This window comes from Hypanus sabinus, chromosome 3 (genome assembly GCF_030144855.1).
Source record: "Hypanus sabinus isolate sHypSab1 chromosome 3, sHypSab1.hap1, whole genome shotgun sequence".
Classification (NCBI taxonomy): Eukaryota; Metazoa; Chordata; class Chondrichthyes; order Myliobatiformes; family Dasyatidae; genus Hypanus; species Hypanus sabinus.
In genome coordinates, this window is record NC_082708.1 from 5,960,728 (window position 1) to 5,988,049 (window position 27,322).

The window sequence follows — 27,322 nt, forward strand, 5'->3', positions numbered from 1 at the left end:
CCTTGCAGCTATACCCACTAGTGAGGAAGTCTTCAGGAGTAAATCCCCAAGGGAAATATCTAGAGCTGAAGTCCCTAAGGCATTCCTACGTTAAGTTCAACGTTGACTGGCAACTACTGTGATGCTGCTGGTGCCAATCAGTATCGGTCTCTGCCACTCCTTTGGGCCAATCAGATGTGTGGAAAAGCAGAGATTGCCACATGGGCAACAACTTGCTCTCCATATCATACTGCCCTGGCATGCATATCTAGATAGCTGGGACACAATATCCATGGTCGACCCTGACCAACAGAGGCCTCACATGACACCATACATCTATTTGGGATTTATTTTCTTGCATGAATTTACAGGAAAATAAAGAAATATATCAGAATTTATGAAAAAACTATACATAAATAAAGACTGACAAATGACCAATGTGCAAAAGAAGATAAATTGTGCAAAAAAAAAAGCACAGAATATGAGTAGTTGGGTCCTTGAAAGTGAGTCTGTAGTCAGTTCCGATTTAAAGCACGAAAAGTTATCAGGAGTCTGATGGCTGTACGAGTCTGGTAGGTGTGAGACCTAACACTCCTGTACCTCCTTCCCGATGGTAGTAGCGAGAAGAGAGCTTGGCCTGGATGGTGGTGGTCCTGGATACTCCTTGTAAATGTGCTCAATGGTGGGGAGGGCTTCAGAAGAATATGAGCCAATTGCTGACAAGTGGTTGGGCAACCTGGTCAGTATGGACAAGTTGGGCCAAAAGGCCTGTTTTCCATGCTCCATAGTTCTCTGGCTCTAATGATGTGCACAGCTAAGACAAAAGCTGTGACTCCACCCTCATCAACAAGCCCTTGATTTTTCCACTAACTCGATAGAAACAATGTCTCCACAACTGAAGGCAGCATCCAACAACGGCCTGACTGAACAATATCTCTGCTGCTGAAGCCACCACTCGGTACCAGAGTGAGTCACACAGAATACTTACAATACCCATTGAGTGATGGAACCAAGGGTATTGTGGGCAACTTTGATAATGACAGGTGGGCTAGGAATACAAACAAAAGAAAATCTATAGATGCTGGAAGTCCAAGCAACACACACAAAATGCTGAAGGAATGCAGCAATCTTTTCCATAGATGCTGCCTGGCCTGCTGAGTTTCTGCAGCACTTTGTGTGTGTTGGTGGGCTAGGAGGTCATGAGGACCCAAAGGGAGACAGATAGGGTCAGTGATCAAGCATGGACAAAGTGGCAGAAGCACAGCAACACTTGTGGTCTGCCCCAAGCACACACTCAGACTGTGTTGCTCCTTGATGCATTTCATAGAACCCACCTTGTCTGTCCCACTCCCATCAGGGAGCAGGTTACACCAGGACCACCAGACTCAAAAACAGTTACTTCCCCGCCTGTGCAGCTTAGAGGGAACAGCGGTGGTGACAGCCGCGAGCTGCCCCCAGCACATCCATTGGTGTTAGCGCAAATGACACATTTCACTGCATGTTTTGATGCACACACGATAAATCAACCTGGATCCACACTATCAAGTTCCCCTGGATCCCAAGCCTGCTGTTTTCCTTAATGAATTTGGGGAATCTTATCAAACCCAACACTGAAATTCATATATACTACATCCACTACTCTACCTTCATCAGTGTGCTTTGTCACGTCCTCAAAGAATTCAATCAGGCTTGTGAGGCATGATCTACCCCTCACAAAACCACTTCACCCCATGCTTTGATGTACCGTACATGTGACAAATAAAACTAATCTTTATCTTTTCAAAGGAAAGATTTGGAGCTATGCCAGCTCACTTTCCACGATGTTACCTAGATTCTCGGCCAGTCGTTTCTTGCTCAACTCTTGGGCTTCCTGCCTCAGCTGCAAGGCGTGCTGGGCAATTTCATCGCTGGCTACGTTGGAGGTCATGATGAAGATTGCGTCCTTGCACTCGATGGTCTTTCCCTTGCCGTCTGTCAGCCTGCCCTGCAAAGATCAGGTTGGGGGTAGAACAGAGGTGAATGCCACTTCTCTGAAGGAATACTACAAATCCACGGGGAAAGATATTAGGATGCAATTGACTCACGTGAAGCAAAGATCATAAAGATTAACATGTCCACAATTTACTAACACATATGGCTTGGGTATGTAGGAGGAAATCAGAGCACCCAGAGGAAACACACATAGTCACAGGGAGAATGTACAAGCTCCTTACAGAGACAGGGATTGAACCCTGATCGTTGGCCTATACTCGTGTTATGCTAACCACCACGTGACCAAATTTGCACCTCCTTCCCGTGAGCATGTGGGTTTGCATCCACAGTGCAAAGGTTAACCAGTTAGTAGGTTAATTGGTCATTGTAAATATCCCCTGTTTGGGTTGATAGGTGGGTTGCTGGGTAGTATGGTTCAAAGGACTGGAAGGGTCTACTCTGCACTATATGAACAAACAAGCAGTAAATAAATCAATAGATAATTAGATAGAAAAATAGATAAATAAATAAAAATGCCAGTCACAGAGAAAGTGAATGTAGAAAGTGCAGGGTCTGATTGTGAGGTCGAGAGTCTTATCATACCAGGGGATTGTTCAGTGGTCTGGTAGCAGTGGAGTAGAGACTGGCCTTGAGCCTGGTGGTACATGCGTACAGGCTGTTGTTTCTTCTACCCGATGGGATGAGGGAGAAGAAAGAATGTCCAGGGTGGGATGGATTGTTAATTACACCGGCTGCTTTACTGAGGCAGGGAGAAATGTAGACAGAGTCCATGGAGGGGAGGCTGGTTTCCATGATGTGCTGAGCTGCGTCCACAACTCTGCAGTTTCTTGGAAAGTGAGATAAATAGTTAATCTATTTTTATGGTTGAGAAGGGGGATAGGGGCTTAGGGCAGGAAAATGGTGCTTAGGTAGAACAGCCATCTTCTTATTGAATGCGACTGCAGGCACTAGGGCCTGAGTGATAGTAAACACAGGAGATTCTGCAGATGCTGGAAATCCAGAGTAACACGCACAATGCTGGGGGAACTTGGCAGGTCAGGCAGCACCTATGGAGAGGAATACACCTGTCATGCCTCAATTTCTTACCTCATCAAAGAGCTGCAGCATGATGGTGAGGACATCGGGATGGGCCTTGTCCACCTCATCGAAAAGGACCACGGCGTTTGGATTCTGCTTCAGCTTCTTGGTGAGCTGCCCACCTTCCTCATGGCCCACGTAACCGGGAGGGGAGCCAATAAACTTCGCAACCTGCAAAACAATTCACCCCACTCCTACATCCTGTCTGGTTGGTTGAAAAGTGTCTGAATTTTGAACGGATCAATATTCAGCAAGGTAAAGGACTTCCATAATGAACTTAATTTTTAAAAAGTTTTTCACAATAACATGGTATACAGAAGACACAAAGTTAATTCCCTCTATGATGTCACATCAAACACTCGCTGGACTGGAAAACCATTTAGGCACAGAGTAAATTCCCTCTTTATTGTTCTACTAAACACTAGGCTAGCTAAGAGAGCTAACTGTGGGTCCTGGAGATGGGCAACGGAGGGTTCTGCCCAAGCTGATGGCCTGGCGATGTTCAGGAGGTATACCTGTGCTGAGGTAGCTGTGAAAAAAGAACACATAGCACCCATGGGTAACATTGAGGTGTTTTGGGCACTGTGGGGGATAAATGCCATCCTCAATGAGGATGGGAACTTGTTACTTTAGTCTGTGTTACTCATAACTTGCCTGGTTTTTGCTTGCAATGAGCTTGTACAAGAGCACTATAGTAGTTTGAATATATAATAAATGTATTTTTGGCAAAAGACCTGTTCCAAAGATGTACATGCAGTAAGGGTTAGTATGTTGTGGGCAAGCTATCAAGTAAACAGCCAGGGACTTTTTCCCAGGGCAGAATGGCTAACAGGAGGAGGCACACTTTTAAGGTGGTTGGCGGAAAGTATGGGGTGGGGAGGATGTCAGTGGTGGTGAGTGCGTTGGCACCCTGCCAGGGATGGTGGCAGAGGCAGATACATTAGGGGCATTTAAGAAACTCTTCGATAGGCACATGGATGAAAGAAAAATGTAGGGTTATGTAGGAGGGACCGGTTAGATTGATCTTCGTGTAGGTTAGGTGGTCAGCACTTTGTGGTCCTAAGGTCCTAAGGTACTGTGCTGTAATGTTTTACGTCCTATGTTCTATGTTCTGTGCAGGTGCTGGAAGCATGGTAACACTTGCAGGCTGCCACCGGCACATAGTTGGACTGGGTTGGTCATTGACACCAATGATGTATTTCACTGTTTGTTCTCATGTATGTGTGACAAATAAAACTATTGTCCCATCAGAAACTCCAGAGGCCATCATACATGCTATGTATGCAGGGCCCTTAGCATTGTCAATTTCCTGGGTTTCTGCATTAATTACTAATAACATGTGATCTGATCTTCATCCAAGTCAGAATAAAAGACAGACACAATCTGCCTAAATTAATTACACAAGCAATTGTACTTCCATGTCTTTATTGAACACATTTTTAAATCTTTCACAGTCCAGGCTGTAAAAAGTATGTGAACCCTTGCATTTAATAACTGGTAGTTAACAGCAATAACCTCCACCAAACATTTCCTGTAGCTGCTGATCAGACTGCACAGTGGTGAGGAGGAATCATAGACCATTCCTCCATACAAAACTGTTTCAGTTCATCAATATTTCTGGGATACCTTGCATGAACAGCTCTCATCAGGTCATGCCACAGCATCTCAATAGGGTCTGGATTCTGACTTGGCCATTCCAAAACACAATTTTTTTTTCTTTTTAAAGCGTTTTGTTGTTGATTACTCGTGTTTCAGATCATTGTCTTGTTGCATTATCCAACCTCTAGTGAAGTTGGACACACTAGTGAAGTTTAAGAGACTACTAGACAAGTATATGGAGGAATTTAAGGTGGGGGTTATATGTGAGGCAGGGTTTGAAGGTCAGCACAACATTGTGGGCCGAAGGGCCTGTAATGTGCTGTACTATTCTATGTTCTATTAAGCTTCAGGTGATGAACTGCAACCCTAACACTCTTCTGTAAAATGCCTTGATACAATTTTGAATTCATTGTTCATTCAACAATTGCAAGCTGTCCAGGCTTTGAGGCAGCAAAGCAGCCCCAAACCATGATGCTCCTTCCACCATGTTTCACAGTTGGGATGAGGTTTAGGTGTTGGTGTGCAGTGCCCTTTTTCCTCAAAACATAGAAATGCATGTTTCTGCCAAAAAAAATTCAACTTTTGTCTCATCTGTCCACAGAATATTGTCCCAGAAGTGTTGTGGAACACTCAGGTGGTCCTTACAAATTTGAAGGGTGCAGTAATGCTGTTTTTGGAGAGCAGCGGTTTTCCTCTGTAGTGCCCTTCCTTGTGCCATTCTCGTTCAGTGATTTTCTTACAGTGGATGCATGAGCAGCAACTTTAGCAAGTTCTAGAGGTTTCACCTCCTTCAGTTGTGCTCTTGGTGTGATTTTTGTAGGATGCCCACTCCTAGGGACAGTAGCAACAGTACTGAGTTTCCTCCATTTGGAGACAATTTCTCTTACTGTGGACTGATGAACACTCGGGTCTTTAGAAATGCTTTTGGATCCTTTTCCAGCTTCATGTATCTCTACAATCCTTCTTCTAAGGTCATCTGAAAGCTGTTTTGATCAAGGCATGGTGCACATAAGCAGATTTTTCTTAAGAAGAGCAGGTGCTGTCAGTAATCTGACTTTATGTGTCTTTTTTATAAGGCAGGGCAGCTCCACAACCCACACCTCCAATCTCATCTCATTTGTTGGAACACCTGACTCCAAATAGCTTTTGTAGAAGACAATACCCTAGATTTTCACATACTTTTTTGAATCTGGACTGTGACTGTTTAAATGGTGTACTCAGTGTTGATGAGAAGTAGTACAACTATTTGTGTGTTAGCTTAGGCAGATTGGATTTGTCAATTATTGTGATGACCACATTTTGTGAGTAATTAATGCAGAAAACCAGGTTTCACAAACATTTTCTTGCAACTGTATGTAGAAGGTTGAATGAAAATAAACTTGAACTAGATACAAAGCCTTCCTCCGAAACTTCCAGATGAGGAGAGTGATAGGCAGGTGAGGGAGGAGTGAAAGAGGGACTGATATCAGAAACTGTTGGTAATTGGTGGAGGTGACAAAGGGATATAGAAGATGGAATCTTTTACGAGAGGAGAGTGGACCATAGAAGAAAGGGAAGGTGGAGAGGAACCAGAAGAAGGTGAGGAGAAGGGGAATAAACAGTCAATGTTTAGACAACTGAGAGGAAGGGGGAGAAGCCAGGATAAGAAGGTGAGAGGGGGAGGAGTACAAGCTGGCAGGAGTTAGGTGAGACAAGGTGAGGAGGAAGGTGGGTGGTTGGGACAGGGAGGGCTGAAATAAAAAGCTGGAAGGTGTTTGGTGGAAGTGGCAAAGGGCTGAAGGAGATGGAATCTGATAGGAGAAGGGAGTGGACTATGGAAGAAAGGGTGGAAGCTGAGGAGAGGAGTGTGGTGCGTGGCCAAGTGGTTAAGGCGTTGGACTAGCGATCCGAACGTCGTGAGTTCGAGCCCCAGCCGAGGCAGCGTGTTGTGTTCTTGAGCAAGGCACTTAACCACACATTGCTCCAGACCACCCAGCTGAAAATGGGTACCGGCAAAATGAATGCTGGGGGTTAAACTCAAGATAGACTGGCGTCCTATCTGGGGGGAGGGAATACCGGAGTCACGGAAACCGGCATAAGTACTGGCCTGATGAGCCTATAAGGCTCGGGACAGACTTTAACTAACTTTAAATGAGAGGAACCAGAAATGTGTAGGTGATAGGGAGATGGAGAAGGTGGAAAGGGGAAAGAGATGAGTTGATGGAGGTTGTGGGATAAGGGGAAGGAAAATGTGGAGAATTTCTTCACCCTTGACCTGAGCCTCCAGGTTGAAGGTTGTGATCCACAGGCAGATCACAATCGTGTTGCCAACTGAAACTTACTTCGTGCTTTTCCTGGAATTCTGACATGTCAAGCCGGATGAATTTCTGCATTGGGAAAAGAAAACATGTAAGTAACTTGTTTTTGATGTTATGTTTATTGACAAAGAGGATTTATATGAATGTTCAAAAGTTCAAATTAAATTTATTATCAAAATACAGTTGACTGGGACACATCGGAACCTGTTCATTTTGGCCCAATTAAGTGGCTGCCCCAATCAGCCTAAGTTTCATGGAAACAGTTAAAAACGTATAAAAAAAAAGCAAACTACTGCTTAACTGTGTAGCAAATTGGGAATGCTGTTGGCTTGCTTCTGTTGTTTATATGATTTGCAGCTCGAGGACCTTCGGCTCACACGGGAGAATGAAGAGGTGATAGGAGCTACAGGGAGGCAGTCACCCCTAGGTTGCAGGAGTCAGGTATAGTAAGGGGGTGACTGTAAGTAAAGGGAAAGGAAATGGGCAGCTAGTACAGGGACCCCTGTGGCCATTCCCCTCAATAATAAATATACCACTTTGGATACTGTTGAGGCAGACGACCTAATGGGGGAACCGTAGTGACCGGTCTCTGGCGTTGAGTCTGGTGTCGTGGCTCAGAACAGAAGAGAGGTGAAGGGGGCTGCAGTGGTGATAGGAGATTCCATAGTCAGAGGAATAGGGATGAGATTCTGTGGATGCGATAGAGACACCCGGATGATATGTTGCCTTCCAGGTGCCAGGGTCAGGGACATCTTGGATCAGGTCCATGGCATTCTAAAGGGAGAGGGGGAGGGGGAGCGGCCCGAAATCTTGGTACATATTGGCACAAATGATATAAGTAGGAATGGTGTGAAGGTCCTGAAGAGAGATTTTAGGGAGACGCTATTTAAAAACTGATCACTCTAAGCACAGTGTAGTGTTTAACTGCCACAAAAGCGTACATGACTGACGTTAGTTAGAAACCGTTCAGCAACAGACTCCTGTCTGAATTAAGCACCAGTGTCCCAGATAACTGAAGGGAATCTGAGCTATTTACTCGATTAATCGATGTTCCTAAAGAATTGCTCCAAATAGGCAGCTGCCCCAATTAACTGGAATCCACTGTAGATATATGTTACAATATACTACATTGAAATTCGTTTGATGGCTGCAAAAGAACAGGGCACGTCCTTGATGGCGAGGGTTCATAGTGATCAATGCTGCACTCTTGAGGCAGTGAAGATGATGGGGATACAGGTGCCCATGATGGAGCTGGTTGAATCGACAACCCTCTGTAGCTTTTTTGTATTTTGGAGCAAATACCAGACGGTGATGCAAATAGTTTCTATCCAAGGTATATCTATAGTAATTTGGTGACATATCAAATCTCAAACTCCTGATGAAATATAGCCATTGGTGTGCCTTCTTCATAATTGCATCAATATGTTGGGCCCAGGATAGATCTTAAGAGATATTGACACCCAGTTAAGAGTCATACAGCATGCAAACAGGTCCTTCAAGCCATCTTTCATGGTCCTCACCAAGCAGTCCCAATTGCCCATGTTTGGTCCATAGTCTTCTAAAACCCCTTTGTCCTCATACTTATCCAGATGTTGGTACAGAAGAAAACAAAAATCTTCAACACATGCAGCAGAAAGGTCTCTCTCCTACCTTCTTGATGTCGTTGTGCATGTACTTGGCAATATGCTTGGCCAGCTCTGTTTTTCCTGCAGCAGAGATGAGAAATTAATTCAGTATCTGGCCCAACTTCCCATGAAACATTAAAACATAGAACAATAAGCACAGTACAGACCATTCAGCTCACAATGTTTTGCTGATCTTTTAACCATATAACAATTACAGCACGGAAACAAGCCACCTCGGCCCTTCTAGTCCGTGCCGAATGCTTCCTCTCACCTAGTCCCACCGACCTGCACTCAGCCCATAACCCTCCATTCCTTTCCTGTCCATATACCTATCCAATTTTGCTTTAAATGTCAATACCGAACCTGCCTCTACCACTTCTACTGGAAGCTTGTTCCACACAGCTACCACCATCTGAGTAAAGAAATTTGTTGACATCTTTCCTATAATTCGATGACCAGAACTGTACACAATACTCCAAATTCGGCCTTACCAATATAATTTTAACATTACATCCCAACTCCTATACTCAATGCTCTGATTTATAAAGGCCAGCATACCAAAAGCTTTCTTCACCACCCTATCCACAAGAGATTCCACCTTCAGGGAACTATGCACCATTATTCCTAGATCACTCTGTTCTACTGCATTCTTCAATGCCCTACCATTTACCCATGTATGTCCTATTTGGATTACTCCTACCAAAATGTAGCAACCTACTTTAAGATCAATTTAACTTCCCCCCTCATATGGCCTCCATTTTTCGATCATCCTTGTGCCCATCGAAGAGTTTCTTAAATGTTCCTGCTGTATCTGCCTCTAACACCACCCCGGTAGTGTGTTCCACATCCATCACTCTCAGTGTAAAAAACCTACCTGTGACATCCACCCCCCCCCATACAGAATTAAGCCCCTTGTATTAGCCATTTCTCCGCTGAGGAAAAAGTCTCTGGTTGTCCACTCAATCAATGCATCTTATTATCTTGTACACCTCTATCAATTTACCTCTCATCCTCCTTCGCTCCAAAGAGAAAAGCCTTAGCTCGCTCAACCTATACTCATAAGACAGGAATCATCCAGGTAAGTCTTTGCACCCTCTCTAAAGTTTCCAAATCCTTCCTATAATGAGGCGACCAGAACTGAACACAATACACCAAGCATGGTCTAACCAGGGTTTTATAGAGCTGCAACATTACCTCACGGCTCTTGAACTCAACCCCTTGACTAATGAAAGGCAGCACACTAGTCGGCCCTCCTTATCCGCGGGGGATTGGTTCTGGGACCCCCCATGGATACCAAAAAATGCGGATGCTCAAGTCCCTTAATTAACCTGTCTCAGTGCAGTGGTCTTTAGGACCCAGCAGAACCCCAGACCTTATTTAACCTGTCTAAGTGCGGTAGACATTAGGACCCGGTGGCGCTGCTCTGAATCTGCAGCGTTTCTGTTCATGAAAATAATGACGATCACAATTGAAAATAAAGTGGAAGTAATAAAGTGATCGGAAAGACGTGAAACACCATCAGTCATTGGAAAAGTGTTAGGCTACAATCGGTCAACGATCAGAACAATTTTAATGGAGCATGCGAAAGGCCCTGCCCCGATGCAAGCTACAATTATTACTAAGCAACGCAGTCGTTTAGTTATTGAAATACATACATATCTTAAATGTTTTATAAGCATAGAAAGATAAAATATATACTATATACTAAGACAAACGTTTGACTAACTGACACTAAATAATACCGGATGTACCTGTTCCGACTTCAAATCCGACTTGAAGATGGACTCAGGAACGGTACTTGTTCATAACCTGGGGACTGCTTGTACTTTAAAATCATCTCTAGATTACTTATAATACCCAATACAGTGTAAATGCTATGTAAATAGTTGTTATACCGTATTGTTTAGGGAATAATGACAAGAAAAAATAGTCTGTACACGCTCAAACAATGAGTGCTGGAGAGAGAACTTCTGGGTTTTCCCGTTCTGCAGTTGGTCGAATCCGCGCACGCGGAACCCGCGGATAAGAAGGACCGACTGTATACGTTTTCTTAACCATCCTGTCAACTTACAAGGCAACTTTGAGGGCTCTATGGATATGGACCCAAATCCAAAAGGACATTTTAAGACAAAACAGGTCAGCTGTTCACTGCAGAAGTTTTACATTACAATCAAAACCTGAACCAGCGTGGAAAACTTCACTCACCTCAACAGTGAACTGAATCCACAACCAATGGACTCACTTTCAAGGACTTTACAACTCACATTCTCAATAAGATTATCTATCTGTCTATCGTTATGTTTTTCTTATTTACACAGTTTGTCTTCTTTTGCAATTGGTTTACAGTGTCCATCCTTGTGGTTGTGTAGCTTTTTCATTGATTCTATTGTGTTTCTTTGCATCTACTATGATTGCGTGCAAGAAATCTCATGGTAGTATACATACTCTGATAATAAGTTTACTTTGAACTTAGAGAAGATTTTTAAAGATATTAGTAAAATTGTCGTTTACGAAAGAATCTGTTATGTCACCTATTTGGGGAAAGAGCAAGCTACTTGGGAAAAAAAAATCTGCAATGTGTAAGCTCCTGGAAAGAGTTAAATATTAGAAATTTTGCTCATTGTTTTATTGGCAGGCAGAGGGTGAGCTGTGTGACCTCGGCCCTAGTGAGGACTGGGCCTTAAGCTGCAGTGTCAGCTGTTTGTAGTCACCCAGGAAAGGCATCAGAGTACTCCACCAGAGTGCTGGAGGCCGTGCGGTGTGGCGGCCAAGCTCGAGCCAGCGCTGCCCTCCAGTGTTCGCTCGGCAGAAGACGAGCAATATTGTGTTTGACTGCAGACTGCTGCAACATTCATGTACTCAGGGACTTGGACTATATTTTTTTGTGAGACTGTATTTTACTGATATCTGACATGTGTTACATGTGTCTTGTGTTAGGTAAGATTTTTGGTACTGTGTTCTGCACCTTGGCCCCTGAGTAACACTGTTCTGTTTGTCTGTATTCAAGGGTGTGCATAAACGGTTGAATTACAATTAAACTTGAACTTGACTTGCTCTGTTGCTAGAGGAGTTAATATGGTTGGATCTCTTTTGAAAAGCAAGCACAAGTATAATGGGCCGAGTGGAATAATGCAAATGCAATAAATCAGAATCAGGTTTATTATCACTGACATATGTTGTGAAATTTGTTGTTTTGCAGCAGCAGTACATTGCAAGGCATAAAAATTACTATATATTACAATAGAGATAATTTAAAAAGTAGTGCAAAAAGAGAACAAAATAGAGAGGTAGTGTTCATGGATTCATGGACTGTTCAAAAAACAGTCACAAAAAAAATCAAATTTCATGACATATGTGAGTGATGATAAACCTGATTCTGATATGGATCTCTATTGTGGACTGAGAGTGGGAAGGGGGCAGGGAGAGAGGAATCATGGTTGGGAAAGGTGGAAGGGAAAGGGGAGGGAGTGGGAAGCACCAGAGGCACATTCTGTAATGATCAATAAACCAATTTGTAATCAAATGACCTTGCCTGTATATCAGGCTACACCCACACCAACCTGCCCTGGCATTCCTTCTCTACCACCTGTCCCACACCTACACCTCTCCCATGGTGCTGCACCCTTGCCATTCCTGGCATCCTTTGCTCCTGGCAAATTTACAAACTAACTCTATGCTCCACATGATATATACAGTACTATGCAAAAAAATCTTGGCCAACACGCACACACACACACACTACAGCCACCTGAGGACCTGACAATACACATCCCCTGAGGAGAACATCATACTCAACTCAAATGATTACACTACTAGTTTAAACACAACCCCTTTCCTGAGGTATAGCTCAAATGCCATCATTAAATTTGCTGATGACACATCTATTGTTGGCAGAATCTCAGATGGAGATGAGAGGGTGTACAGGACCAAGATATACCAGTTAGTGGAGTGGTGTCACAGGAACAACCTTGTACTCAGCGTCAGTAAGACAAAAGAGCTGACTGTGAACTTCAGGAAGGGTAAGACGAGGGTACAGAAACCAATCCTCATAGAGGGTTCAGAAGTGGAAAGACTGAGCAATTTCAAGTTCCTGGATGTCAAAATCTCTGAGTATCTAACCTGGTCCCAATATATTGATGTAGCTATAAAGAAAGCAAGACAGTGGCTATATTTCATTAGGAGTTTGAGGAGACTTCTAAAACACTCAAAACTTCTACAAATGTACCGTGGAGAGCATTCTGACTGGCTGCATCACCATCAGGCATGGGGAGCAGTCACTGCACAAGATCAGAATCAGTTGCAGAAACTTGTAAAGTTAGTCAGCTCCATCATGGATACCAGCCTCCATAATATCCAAGACATCCTCAAGTGCCGTAGGAAGGTGGCATCCATCTTTAAGGATCCTCACCACCCAGGATGCCCTTTTCCTACTGTTACTGTTGGGAAGGAGGTACAGAAGCTGGAAGGCACACACTCAGCGATTTAGAAACAGCTTTCTTCCTTCTGCCATCCAATTTCTAAATGGACATTGAACCCACTAACACTACCTCACTACTTTTTGTTTTTTCGCACTACAGTACTTATTTTAGCTTAACTATTTAATAGACACATTTATATACTTAATTTAACTGATTTTTCCTTATATTTATTTATCAAAGAATAGAATCAGAATCAGGGCCGCACACTATCTGCTGGAGGATTTCGACTGATGAAGGGTCTTGGCCTGAAACATCCAATTTATTCCCCTTCATAGATGTTATCTGACCAAACTTTACTCGCAACCTCCATAATCCCCCTCAGTTAATGGAGCTGAAGCCTTTTGCAGTGGTTGTGATGCACATAGGTACCAACGATATAGGTAAAAAACTGGATGAGGTCCTACAAAGTGAATTTAGGGAGTTAGGAGATAAACTAAAAAGTAGGACCACAAAGGTAATAATCTCTGGATTACTATCAGTGCCACGTGCTAGTCAGAGTAGAAATAGGAGGATAATTCAGATGAATACGTGGCTTGAAAAATGGTGCAAGGGGGAAGAATTCAAATTTCTGGGGCATTGGAACCAGTTCTGGGGGAGGTGGGACCGGTATAAACAGGACGGTCTGCACCTGGGCTGGACTGGAACTAATGTCCTAGGGGGAGTGTTTGCTACTGCTGTTCAGGAGGCTTTAAACTAATGTGGCAGGGGGATGGGAACAAGTGCAGAGAGACAGAGGGTGTAAAATGAGGGTAGACGCAAAAAGTAGTAAGGTGAAAAGTAAAAGTGGTAGGCAGGCAAATCCAGGGCAAAAAGCAAAAAGAGCCACTTTTCAACATAATTGTATAAGGGTTAAAAATGTTGTAAAAACAAGCCTGAAGGCTTTCTGTGTCAATGCGAGGAGCATTCGTAACAAGGTGGATGCATTGAATGTGCAGATAGTCATTAATGAATATGATATAGTTGGGATCCCAGAGACATGGCTCCAGGGTGACCAAGGATGGGAGCTCAACATCCAGGGATATTCAATATTCAGGAGGGATAGACAGGAAAGAAAAGGAGGTAGCATTGCTGGTTAGAGAGGAGATTAACGCAATAGAAAGGAAGGACATTAGCCTGGAGGATGTGGAATCGATATGGGTAGAGCTGCATAACACTAAGGGGCAGAAAACGCTGGTGGGATTTGTGTACAGTCCACCTAACAGTAGTAGTGAGGTTGGGGATGGCATTAAATAGGAAATTAGAAATGCGTGCATTAAAGGAACAGTAGTTATAATGGGTGACTTCAATCTACATATAGATTGGGTGAACCAAATTGGTAAGGGTGCTGAGGAAGAGGATTTCTTGGAATGTATGCGGGATGGTTTTCTGAACCAACATGTTGAGGAACCAACTAGAGAGCAGGCCATTCTAGATTGGGTATTGAGCAATGAGGAAGGGTTAGTTAGCAATCTTGTCGTGCGAGGCCCCTTGGGTAAGAGTGACCATAATATGGTGGAATTCTTCATTAAGATGGAGAGTGACATAGTTAATTCAGAAACAAAGGTTCTGAACTTAAGGAAGGGTAACTTTGAAGGTATGAGATGTGAATTAGTTAAGATAGACTGGCAAATGATACTTAAAGGGTTGACAGTGGATATACAATGGCAAGCATTTAAAGATCGCATGGATGAACTACAACAATTGTTCATCCCAGTTTGGCAAAAGAATAAACCAGGGAAGGTAGTGCACCCGTGGCTGACAAGGGAAATTAGGGGATAGTGTCAAATCCAAAGAAGAAACATATAAATTAGCAAAAAAAAGCGGCACTCCTGAGGACTGGGAGAAATTCAGAGACTAGCAGAAGAGGACAAAGGGCTTAATTAGGAAAGGGAAAAAGATTATGAGAGAAAGCTGGCAGGGAACGTAAAAACTGACTGTAAAAGCTTTTATAGATACGTGAAAAGAAAAAGATTGGTCAAGACAAATGTAGGTCCTTTACAGTCAGAAACAGGTGAACTGATCATAGGGAACAAAGACATGGCAGACCAATTGATAACTACTTTGGTTCTGTCTTCACTAAGGAGGACAGAAATAATCTTCTGGAAATAGTAAGGGACCGAGGGTCTAGTGAGATGGAGAAACTGAGGGAAATACATGTTAGTAGGGAAGTGGTGTTAGGTAAATTGAAGGGATTAAAGGCAGATAAATCCCCAGGGCTAAATGGTCTGCATCCCAGAGTGCTTAAGGAAGTAGCCCAAGAAATAGTGGATGCATTAGTGATAATTTTTCAAAACTCCTTAGATTCTGGATTAGTTCCTGAGGATTGGAGGATGGCTAATGTAACCCCACTTTTTAAAAAAGGAGGGAGAGAGAAACCGGGGAATTATAGACCAGTTAGTCTGACATCGATGGTGGGGAAAATGCTAGAGTCGGCTATCAAAGATGTGATAACAGCACATTTGGAAACAGGTGAAATCATTGGACAAAGTCAGCATGGATTTGTGAAAGGAAAATCATGTCTGATGAATTTTATAGAATTTTTTAAAGATGTAACTAGTAGAGTGGATAGGGGAGAGCCAGTGGATGTGGTATATTTAGACTTTCAAAAGGCTTTTGACAAGGTCCCACACAGAAGATTAATGTGCAAACTTAAAGCACATGGTATTGAGGGTATGGTATTGATGTGGATAGAGAATTGGTTGGCAGACAGGAAGCAAAGAGTGGGAGTAAACGGGACCTTTTCAGAATGAAAGGCAGTGACTAGTGGGGTACTGCAAGGCTCAGTGCTGGGACCCCAGTTGTTTACAATATATTAATGATTTAGATGAGGGAATTAAATGTAGCATCTCCAAGTTTGCGGATGACACGAAGCTGGGAGGTGGTGTCAGCTGTGAGGAGGATGCTAAGAGGATGCAGGGTGACTTGGGTAGGTTAGGTGAGTGGGCAAATTCATGGTAGATGCAATTTAATGTGGATAAATGTGAGGTTATCCACTTTGGTTGCAAGACAGGAAAATAGATTATTATCTGAACGGTGGCCGATTAGGAAAAGGGGAGATGCAACGAGACCTGGGTGTCATTGTACACCAGTCACTGAAGGTGGGCATGCAGGAACAGCAGGCGGTGAAAAAGGCAAATGGTATGTTGGCATTCATAGCAAAAGGATTTGTGTACAGGAGCAGGGAGGTTCTACTTCAGTTGTACAAGGCCTTGGTGAGACCGCACCTAGAATATTGTGTGCAGTTTTGGTCCCCTAATCTGAGCAAAGACATTCTTGCCATAGAGGGAGTACAGAGAAGGTTCACCGGATTGATTCCTGGGATAGCACGACTTTCATATGAAGAAAGGCCAGATCAACTAGGCTTATACTCATTGGAATTTAGAAGATTCAGGGGGGATCTTATTGAAACGTATAAAACTCTAAAGGGATTGGACAGGCTAGATGCAGGAAGATTGTTTCTGATGTTGGGGAAGTCCAGAATGAGGGGTCACAGTTTAAGGATAAAGGGGAAGCCTTTTAGGACCAAGATGAGGAAAAACTTCTTCACACAGAGAGTGGTGAATCTGTGGAAATCTCTGCCACAGGAAACAATTGAGACCGGTTCATTAACTATATTTAAGAGGAAGTTAGATATGGCCCTTGAGGCTAAAGGGATCAGGGAGTATGGAGAGAAAGCAGGTACAGGGTTCTGAGTTGGATGATCAGCCATGATCATACTGAATGGCGGTGCAGGCTCGAAGGGCCGAATGGCCTACTGCTGCACCTATTTTCTATGTTTCTATGTTTCTAAGACTTACTGGCCTGGGACAGTGATTGATGCTGCTCCTTGCATTTTTCTTAGAATGCTTGTGCATTGAAGATCTCGTCTACACTACATCTTGAAGGACAGGCTCTGCATTAGCACAAAGCTCAGGAGTCACTTTCAGCATGCTTATCAGTGAGAAGATTTAACTGTTGTCCTTAATAATATAGTTCTGAGGGATAAATACTTTCTCTGGCTCCAGAGAAAGCTTCCCTGCCCCTCTTCAAAATAGTTTCTTGTGATTTTTCTTTACACCCAGCTGAGGGAGCAGACAGAATCAGTTTAACATGTCATCCAAAAGACTGATTGTCTGAGAGTTTTGGAGAGCCAGATTCGGTGATGTTTTTATGCCTCTGGCAGCATAATCTTAAGAGTCTTACCCTGGGAGGTACAGATGACAGAGAAAGTCAACAGGGTTGGCTGCCAATGGCAGAAATGGAGTCCAGTACAAGAAGAGAAGAGAAATGCATTCAGAATCAGAATCACGCTTATTAGCAATGGCATATGTCACAAGATATGGTGAGCAGAACAGAGTGTGATTGTGGTGGAGAACAAGTCCAATGATTACTGGCCCTCCTGACCTTCACCAGTACAGTAGAATAGTGGTTAGTGTAATGCTTTACAGTGCCAGCAATGAATGTTCACTGTCTGTAAGGAGTTTGTAAGTTCAACCATGAATGCGTGGGTTTCCTCCCACATTCCGAAGATGTACGGGTTAAGGTTAGTGGGTTACGGGCATGCTATGTTGGCGTCAGAAGCTTGGTTGGAGAGTGTTGGTTGCTGACGCAAACAACACATTTTACTGTATGTTTCACAAATAAAGTTAATTTATTGTCTACCTACCCTTTATTCTGAATTCTGTTCTTGTTTTCCCTTGTACCACTTCAGTGTACTGTGTAATAATTTGATCTGTTTGAAGTTTGCCTGACAAGCTTCTCACTATACCTCAGTAAGTGTGAAGATAATAAGCCAGTTCTAGTCCCAACACCCCCTCATATCTTCATTCACTAAACTGCTTCTTAAATACTAACTCCTAACAATCTGTCTTAGTACCAGATTTTGTCTGATGACTTTCCTGCGGAGATGTTTAGGGATGCTTCATTGCTAAAAGCCAATTGTTGCCATGATGTCCTGCAGAGGGAGTGAAAAGCTGCAGTTCCTCAAGTACCCAAAGGTGTCGCCGTTGAGTAAACTTCAGCCACAGGGGCACTGAGTCAAGGACAGCATTTATTACCCATCCCTGTGGCCAGGTGCTGAAGGCAGAGGTTGAAAGTACTTCCTCGGCTATGAACAACAGCAGGCACCTCCACCAACCCAGAAAGCCCACAGCCTTTGTCAAAGCTGGAGACTAACCACAGGCTCAGCTCAGATCAGCAGGCTTGCTCGCCACGGCATTTGACCAGCAACTGAAAGTCAATTAAAATATCCTGACTTCATCATTTCCTGACGTGGTTATTCAGTCAGAGTCTTTGAAGCAACTGGTCATGGTAGAACTAACAGTTCCTTGGAAAGACCAGATTGAGTAAGTGCTTGAACGTAAGAAAGCTAAATACCAGGAGCTGGTAGACCAGTCCACAGATGGGTAGAGGGTACAATGTGAACCTAGAGAGGTGGGATGTAGAGGTTTTGCCGGCTGCTTACTGTGCAGAACCTACTCTCTCCTTGGCATTCTGGGGGCTGCATAGACATCAGGACCATCACAGAGGTTACCGGGCGAGTCTGCAGATGGTTATCGACCAAGAGGTGTAACCCATGGACCAATGCTTCTGGGACACAAACTAGGAGGCCTGATCAAGCCTGGCTGGATCGCCTGAGCGAGGGTGTCTGATGTTAAAAGACCCAATGACCCCGGCTTACATCACTGATGATGTGTTCCAGCATATGTATCTCAGCATCTCCAGTACCTATAAAAAGTATTCCCTCGCCCCTAGCCACCTGAAGTTTTATTGTTTTATAACATTGAATTACAGTGCATTTAATTCAGCTTTTTTGGCACTAATCAAAGTGAAAACAAATTTCTACAAATTGGGATAAATTTATTACAATTATTAAACACAAAATACTGATTGCATAAATACTCACCCCCTTTGTCAGTATTTAGTAGACACATCATTTGCAGCAATTACAACCTGGAGTCTGTGTGGATGGGCCTCTATCAAGCTCTGCACATCAGGACGCTGTCTTGGACCCTGCAGGATGTTAACTTTGTTGTTTTTAAACCATCCCTGTGCAGTATTGGCTTTATGCTTGGGGTTTTTGTCTTGCTGGAAAACAAATCTTCTCCCAAGTCGCAGTTCTCTTGCAGACTGCATCAGGTTTTCCTCCAGGATTTACCTGTATTTTGCTGCATTCATTTTACCCTCTCCCTTCACAAGCATTCCAGGGTCTGCACAGTGAAGCATCCGCACAGAATGATGCAGCTACCATCATGCTTCACGGTAGGGATGGGGTGGTGTTTGGCTTATCCCAAACATAGCGTTTAGTCTGATGGCCAGAAAGCCCAATTTTGGTTTAATCAGACCACAGAACCTTCTTCCAGCTGACTTCAGAGTCTCCCACATGCCTTCTCGCAAATTCTAGCCGAGATTTGATGTGAATTTTTTTCCCCAACAGTGGCTTTCACTTTACCACTCTCCCGTAAAGCTGTGACTGGTGAAGCACCCGGGAAACAGTTGTTGGATGTGCAGTCTTTTCCATCTCGGCCACTGAAGCTTGTCTACTAGTGGCTTCCCTGGTCCCCTTCTTGCAGAGTCACTCAGTTTTAGAGGACAGCCTGCTCTGGGTAGATTTACAGCTGTGCCATATTCTTTCCATTTCTTGATGATTGACTTAACTGTACTCCAAGGGATATTCAGAGACTATGAAATTTTCTTGTATCCATCTCCTGACTTTTCAATAACCTTTTTGCAGAGAGACATGGAGTGTTCTTTTTGCCAGGACACTGACTCACCAGCAGCTGGACCTTCCAGTTACAGGGGTATTTTTACTACAATCAATTGAAACACCTTGACTGCACACAGGTAATCTCCATTTAACTAATTCTGTGACTTCTAAAAGCAATTGGCTGCACCAGTGATTTTTTTGATGTGACATATTAAAAGGGGGGGGGGGTCAATACTTATGCAATTATTTTGTGTTTTATATATGTAATTAATCGAGATCACTCTGTTTTCACTTTGACACAAAAGAGTCAAAGTGTCAAAGTGATCAGTGTCAAAAAGCCAGATTAAATCTATTGTGATTCAATGATGTAAAATAATAAAACATGAAAACTTCTAAGGGGGGGTGAATACTTTTTATAGTCACTATACTGGTGAAGATACACGTACAGGGCTGTGAAGGAGGGAAACAGACCGAGCAACAGTTATATAAGATATTGGTGAGCCTGCAATGAGTACTCTGTACAGAGTAACAAATGGAAAATGCAGGTCAGGCAACATTTATATATAGATTATTCCACTCCATGGATGCTGTCTGACCTGCTGAGTTTCTCCAACATTTTGTGTGTGTTGCTCTGCAGAATCTCTTGTACTTATGAGTACTGTGTACAGTTTTTGGCCACTCTGATAAAGGGAAGATGATATTGAACTAGAAAGAGTGCAGAAAAGATTTACCGGCATGAAAAAGGATCTAGTACTTTCCCGGCGTGTATGATAAACAAACTCTTCTCAGGCTTCCAGCCAGGTACAGGTATCATCTTCAGTGTTGAAGATGGCAGAGTCTGCCATTGAAACATTGGTTATAATCGATACCTGCATCCAGCTGGAAGCCCGAGTATTCATTTACTGGGATGTTACCTTTTAAAAACAGAAGCCATCAGCTGCATGGAGCATTGTAACCTCTGTGTGTATGATTAGAAGGCATTTAGTTGGGTACATGATTAGGAAAGGTTTAGGGGGGGCATGGGACTAGCTCAGGAAGGCACATTGGTCAGCATGGATGAGTCGGGCTGAAGGGCCTGTTTGTGTACTACATAATTCCATGACTACACTGCTATCAGTACACATCAAATTGATCTGCATCTGTTCTTGCACTTGATTTATAAAGTGATCTGCAGGCATAAAAGTCTGCCGATGTGTCTTCACTCAGAGGGCGCTGAGAGTGTGGAACGAGCTACCAGTTCAAGTGGTGCATTTGCATTCTATTTCAACAATTAAGAGAAATTTGGATAGGTACATGCATGGGAGAGGCATGGAGGGCTATGGCCCAGGTGTGGGTTGACAGGACTAAACAGAATCATAGTTTGGCATGGATTAGATGGTCCAAAGGGCCTGTTTCAATCAACTCCAGTTCCTGATTTTGGGTGAATCATCCAGGAATATTAAGGGGATCTGGAGGCAGGCAGCCAATGGTTAGAGGACAGTGTTTGGGCTTGAGTGAGAGGAAAGGAGGGAGGAACGAAGCTGGATTCACTGTTGTTGCTTGTTGTGTTCTGTGTTGTTCTTCCAAGCACTGAGGGCATGCTAAGTTGGCACCAGAACGTGTGGTGACATTGCGAGCTCATCCCTGAGTGTGCTGGTTGTTAACACAAATAGCACATTTCACTACATGTTTTGATCTTTACGTGATAAATCAATCTGAATCTGAATCTGATTGCCCAAAACGACTCCGTCAAGTGTACCTAGGATACACTGAGCATCTTCCAGTGTTCCATCAAACATTAACAGGACAGTGAGAGAATGGGGTTGGATACATTGAATTCTCTTCAATATCTGTTCAAACACTCAGAGCTGTGTTACAGGGGTTCCATCAGCATCTGTGCATTCTGCTGCTTGTCAGTGGCAGATGACTGGAGAATGAGTGTGGAGAGATTATAGCGTTGCACGCAGCTGCTAACATCTTAATTGAGTTTAAAATTCAGACTGATATTGTTGAGTTCCCATGGTATTATCTACCCTGACACTGATAGCTTCTCCTTCTAGACTGTGGAATATATTTCCTTTTCCAATATATCCATAAAATTGTGTAGAAATGGGCCATTCATCCCATCCTCTGCCAGTCTGGCTTCCCATCTCACATCCCCATTTGCTCCTACATGGCATGAACATTGATTTCTCCAACTTCTGGCAATTTCTCCCCTCCTCCCCTTCTCTCTTTTTCCATTCTGCCTTGCCTCTCACCACTTCTTTTCTCCTCAGCTGCCCATCACTTCCTCCTGGTCCTCCTCCTCTCCTTTCTCCCACAGTCCACTCTCTCTCTTCTTCTTCAGCTCTTTATCTAGCCCAGCTATCACCTGCCATCTTCTTACATCATCCATTCTCTCCCACCCATCCACCTTTCCCCTCACCTTGTCTCACCTATTACCTGCCATCTTGTATTCCAATCCCCCCCCCCCCAACCTTTTTATTCTGGATTCTGCCCCAGTTCTGAAGAAGGGTCTCGGCCCGAAACATCGACTGTCATTCCTCTCCACAGATTCTGCCTGCCCTGCTGAGTTCCTCCAGTATTTTGTGTGTGTTGATCCACATTCTCATTTGTCAAATGCCACATTACTGCCTGGATTAAGCACTGGGTTATGTGGGGAGACTGGAGAAGCTGGAATTGTTCCCTTCAAGGCAGACGATATTAGGGAACATTTGCAGAAATATTCAGAACCACCCAGGCCATGCTCTTTTCTTACTGCTGCCATCAGGTAGAAATACAAGCGCCTTTGGACTTGCACCACCAGGTTCAAAGTTAGTTACTACCTCACAACCCTCAGACTTCTGAACAAAAGGTGATAACTACAACCACTTGCTCATCCATTGAAAAGTTCCCACAATATGATAGAGGTGTATAAGTTGATGAGAGGCATTGATCATGTGGATAGTCAGAGGCTTTTTCCCAGGGCTGAAATGGCTAACACGAGAGGGCACAGTTTTAAGGTGCTTGGAAGTAGGTACAGAGGAGATGTCAGGGATAAGTTGTTTACGCAGAGAGTGGTGAGTGCAGGGAATGGGCTGCTGGCAATGGTGGTGGAGGCAGATATGATAGGGTCTTTTAAGAGACTTTTGGATAGGTATATGGAGCTTATTAAAATAGAGGGATATAGGTAACCCTAGTAATTTCTAAGGTAGGGACATGTTCGGCACAACTTTGTGCTGAAGGGCCTGTATTGTGCTGTAGGTTTTCTATGTTTCTAATCAATGATTTCACTTTAAGGACTCTTTATCTCATGTTTTCGTTATTTATTGCCATTTACTTATATTTGCATTTACACAATTCACTGGCTTCTGCACTCGAGTTGATCTTTCATTGATCACGTTACAAACTCGCTCTCTGCTCCACGTTGACAAATACAGTACAGATTTGCTGAGTATGTCCATAGGAAAATGAATCTCAGGGTTGTATATGGTGACATATATGTGCTTTGATAATAAAACTTATTTTGAACTGTGAGAATTCTGAGGGTTCTGATTAAGGAAAGGCAGAGGAGCAGTTTGGGTAGAAGCTGAACAGAGGGGAGCAACAAACAAGGTGATGGAGGAACCCAGCGGGCCAGGCAGCATCTCTGCAGGGGAGTGGACTCGACCTAGAGTCACAATCGGAAACCTTCACTGCCCACTTCTCTCTGTGGATGCACCCTAACCACTAAGTTCCTTCAGCACCATGTCTGTTGTTCAAGATTCGTATCTGCACTCCTGTGTGTCTCCAAAACCAGAGTGGAGATAAAAATGTCTGTGGATACAGACTCAACAGAAACTACTGAAAAATAATTAGATAAACAATTACAAAGAAAAAGAGTTTGTGTAGGCATGGACGAAGAACACAGGAGTAGCTCTAATTTCAAAGTTCCAAAGTAAATTTATTATCAAAGTACAAATAAATCACCAAAATACAAACCTGAGATTTGTTTTCTTGAGGAGCATACGCAGTAAATGCAAGAAACATAATGAAAGACCGCACTTAACAGGATGGACATGCAACCAATGTGCAAAAAACAACAAATTACTATCGAGAACGTGAGATGAAGAGTCCTTGAAAGTGCGTCCGTATGTTATGGGAACAGTTCAGTGTTGGGGCCAGTGAAATTGAGTGAAGTTACCCCCCTTGGTCCAAATGCTTGATGGTTGAGGGGTAATAATGTTCCAGTACCTGGTGGTGTGGGTCCTAACACTCTATCTGATGGCAGCAGCAAGGAGAGCATGACCTGGGTGGTGGGGATCTCTGATGATGGATGCTGCTTTCCTGCAACAGTGCTTCGTGTAGATTTGCTCAATGGTGGGGAGGGCTTTACTCATGACAGACTGGGCCGTATCCACTTTTTGTAGGATTTTCTGTTCAGGGACACTGGTGTTTCCATTCCATACTATGATGCAGCCAGTCAATATATTCTCCAGTCTGTCAAAGTCTTAGATGTCACACCGAATCTTCGCAAACTTCTGAGGAAGTAGAGGCATTGCCATACTTTCTTCCTAACGGCCCTCATAGAACGCTGGTGCAGTAATGATGAAACGAAAGGCCTCTTGAACTGAAAGGGCAGCATGATAGCATAGCGGTTTGCAAAACACTTCACAGCACCAGTGATCGGGCTTCAATTCCTGCCTCGGTCTGTATGGAGTGTGTAGTTTCTGCCCATGACTACAGGTACTCCAGTTTTCTCCCACATTCCACAGATGAGTGGGTTACAGTCTGTGAGTTGTGGGCATATGTTGACACCATAGCATGCTGATACTTGCAGGCTGCCCCAAGCACGTTCTTGGACAGTGATGGTCATTGATGCAAAAAGGCATGTTTCGAGGTACGTGACAAATAAAGTTCATGTGTTAATCTAACCTCTTTTATTTCACACCTGCCTGAAAGGGTGGTGCATAGAGATTCAACAGACTCTTCTGAAAAGTGAACTACATGAATAATTGCACATTGGTTGCTCATCAGTCTTTGTGTGTAATTTTTCTCTGATTCTATTGTATTTCTTTAATTTCCTGTGAAAAATCCCCGAAAGAAAATGAATCTCAGGGTTGTATATAGTGACATATATGTATTTTGATAATAAATTTACTTTCAACTTTGAAACAATTGAAAAGAAAAAAACTGAAAAGTAATGGCACAGAAGAACAGAGTAGCTCTAATTAAAGTGATCTCACAAATTGCTGGCACAGTGATGATGGACAGAAGGGCCTTTGTACTGTGAGTATTTACAATCTATGGGTCCTCTCTAACCAGACCAGTTTGCCCAGCAAGATGACACTGTTAGCCCACATGTGAAGCACGTTGGAGCAGGAAGGGGGATGAAGTGAAAGGGTTAAAAGCTCCTGGGTTCTGATCTCGGAGTGGCCCAGGGCTGTAATCTCCAGCAGGCAGCAAATGGCTTCAGCATCATTTAATTTAACAATTACCTATCCCAGACGAGCCGAGGAACAGGAAGACCAGTGGATGTTCATCGTCTGCCCAACCGTTCTCCTTTCTTCGGATGGCTACATTTAAAAGAAAAAAAGAGCGAATGAGAAAGACTTAGAAAAAAACATAAAAAATCGATTCTTCTTCTGCTCCCTACAATTATCACTAAGTATACACGATGTTATACCATCTTCATCCCACGCAATAGGCACCAGCAGCCATTAGCCCATCGGAGATTTCATTAAGGAGCAGGACCCAGGAGGGGCCAAATTGAGTTTGTATGGATCTCCTGAGCCTGCCCTCCCAGTTATGCGGATGGACTGCGCGCTGTCTGGCGGAACACGCGGCGTTGCCAAGGAGATGGGATCGACAGTGAACGCAGGGGCGGGGGGTGGGGAATGGGGTGGCCGTGGGGGTCTAGGAGGGAAGGGCATGGACGCGCATGCACACAACTAAGTGACCCACTGAAACCTGCTAATGTGGAGATTATTAATAATAATAAAAATTAATCTGTGGGAATTTGCTTTGTGTGTTAGCTAAAGGACATCCGCCCAAGTTCAGGGTGACTCTGCTGCACGCTGACTGACTCCGTGCATTAAATCCGATTTTGAAAAACCTGAAATGCTTGAATAATAGAGACTTGATTGGATTACTGTGATAAATCTATATCAGTCTTTAATCTTTCCAAATTTACCGGGGATAGAATCCTCCTTACATTCTCTTTCTTTTGCTCTGTGCGCTGCTCACCCACTCTAAGGACTTGTGTGTTAAATTTTCACATTGGACTTCTTGTTATTCAACCACAGAATATTAGCATCTTACACAGAACAATGCGTTGGGGTAGGGAGAAACCTCTGCCAAAACGCTTGACATACTTCGTAGTCAAGGTCAGAAAAGACTCACCCCACTATCTCACACTCATGAGATATACGCATCACCATGAGACACAGAAGCAGAATTAGGGCATTCGGTCCTTTGAGTCTGCTCTGCCATTTTTTACCGCGGCTGATTTATTATCCCTCTCCACCATATTCTCTTGCCTTCTCTCTGTAACCTCTGATGCACTGACTAATCAAAAACCTATCAACCTCTGCTTTAAATGTAACCAATGACTTGGTCTCCATAGCTGCCTGTGGCAATGAATTCTACAGAGTCACCACCATCTGACTAAAGAAAGCCCTCCAGAGCTCTGATCTAAATGTATGTCCCTCCGTTCTGAGGCTGAGGCCTTTGGTCCTACACTCCCCCCACTATAGAAAACATCCTCTCCACATCCACTCTATCTAGGTCTTTCAATATTCGATAGGTTTCAATGAGATCTCCCTTCATTCTTCTAAACTTCAGTGAGTACAGGCCCAGAGCCACCAAATGTTCCTCATACGCTAACCCCTTCAGTCCTGGGATTGTTCTTGGGACCCTCTCCAATGCCAGCACATCTTTTCTTAGATAAGGGCCAAAAACTGTTCACAAACATGTAGGACTTGTGTGCTAAATTTCAGATTGGACTTCTCAAATAACAAGACACTACTATCCTCTGTAGAACACTATGTCAGAGTGTGAAGAAACCCCTGTTGTAATGCTTGATATAGTGTGTGGTCAAGGTCAGAAAAGGTCTATTCTGCTATCCCACACTCCCTATTAATACAGGACTACAGCACACAAACAAGCTCTTCAGCCTATCTAGTCCATGCCGAACTATCAATTTGTCCAGTCCCATCAACCAGCCCCTATGCAATAGCCCTTCAATCCCATTCAATCTCGTTCTACACTTGCCCCACCTACTGTGTGAAGAAGTTCCCCCTCATGTTCCCCTTAAACATATCACCCTTCACCCTTAACCTATGACCTAGTCTCACCCAGCATTGGTGGAAAAAGCCTACTTGCATTTACTCTATCTTTAGCCCTCATAATTTTGTATACCTCTAACAAATCTTACCCTCATTCTCCTATGCTCCAGGGATTAAAGCCAGAACCTATTCAACCTTTCCCTACGTTGGTATATATCACTTTTATATCCTGTCCTTTCTCTCCTATCAGATTATTTCCTCTTCAGTCCCTATCTCTTCCCAGCTTCCCACTTCATCCTCTCTCCCCCACTCACCCATCTTCCCCCTCACCTGGTCTCACCTATCCTCTGCCAGCTTGTCCTCCTCCCTCCCCCCCAACTTCTTATTC

At 43.6% G+C, this 27,322-nt stretch overlaps 1 protein-coding gene across 1 annotated transcript in view; it reads right to left on the reverse strand.

Moving 5' to 3' along the window:
* The window catches only part of clpb (ClpB family mitochondrial disaggregase), a 170,696-nt gene that overhangs the window by 18,541 nt on the left and 124,833 nt on the right, over nucleotides 1-27,322 (reverse strand). The window contains exons 8-12 of the mRNA XM_059963614.1: nucleotides 25,147-25,224; nucleotides 8,595-8,650; nucleotides 6,969-7,013; nucleotides 3,058-3,219; nucleotides 1,807-1,963 (exon numbers count right to left, since the gene is read on the reverse strand). Of these exons, the coding sequence (XP_059819597.1) occupies nucleotides 1,807-1,963; nucleotides 3,058-3,219; nucleotides 6,969-7,013; nucleotides 8,595-8,650; nucleotides 25,147-25,224 (498 nt within the window). The remainder of the gene's footprint in view (nucleotides 1-1,806; nucleotides 1,964-3,057; nucleotides 3,220-6,968; nucleotides 7,014-8,594; nucleotides 8,651-25,146; nucleotides 25,225-27,322) is intronic.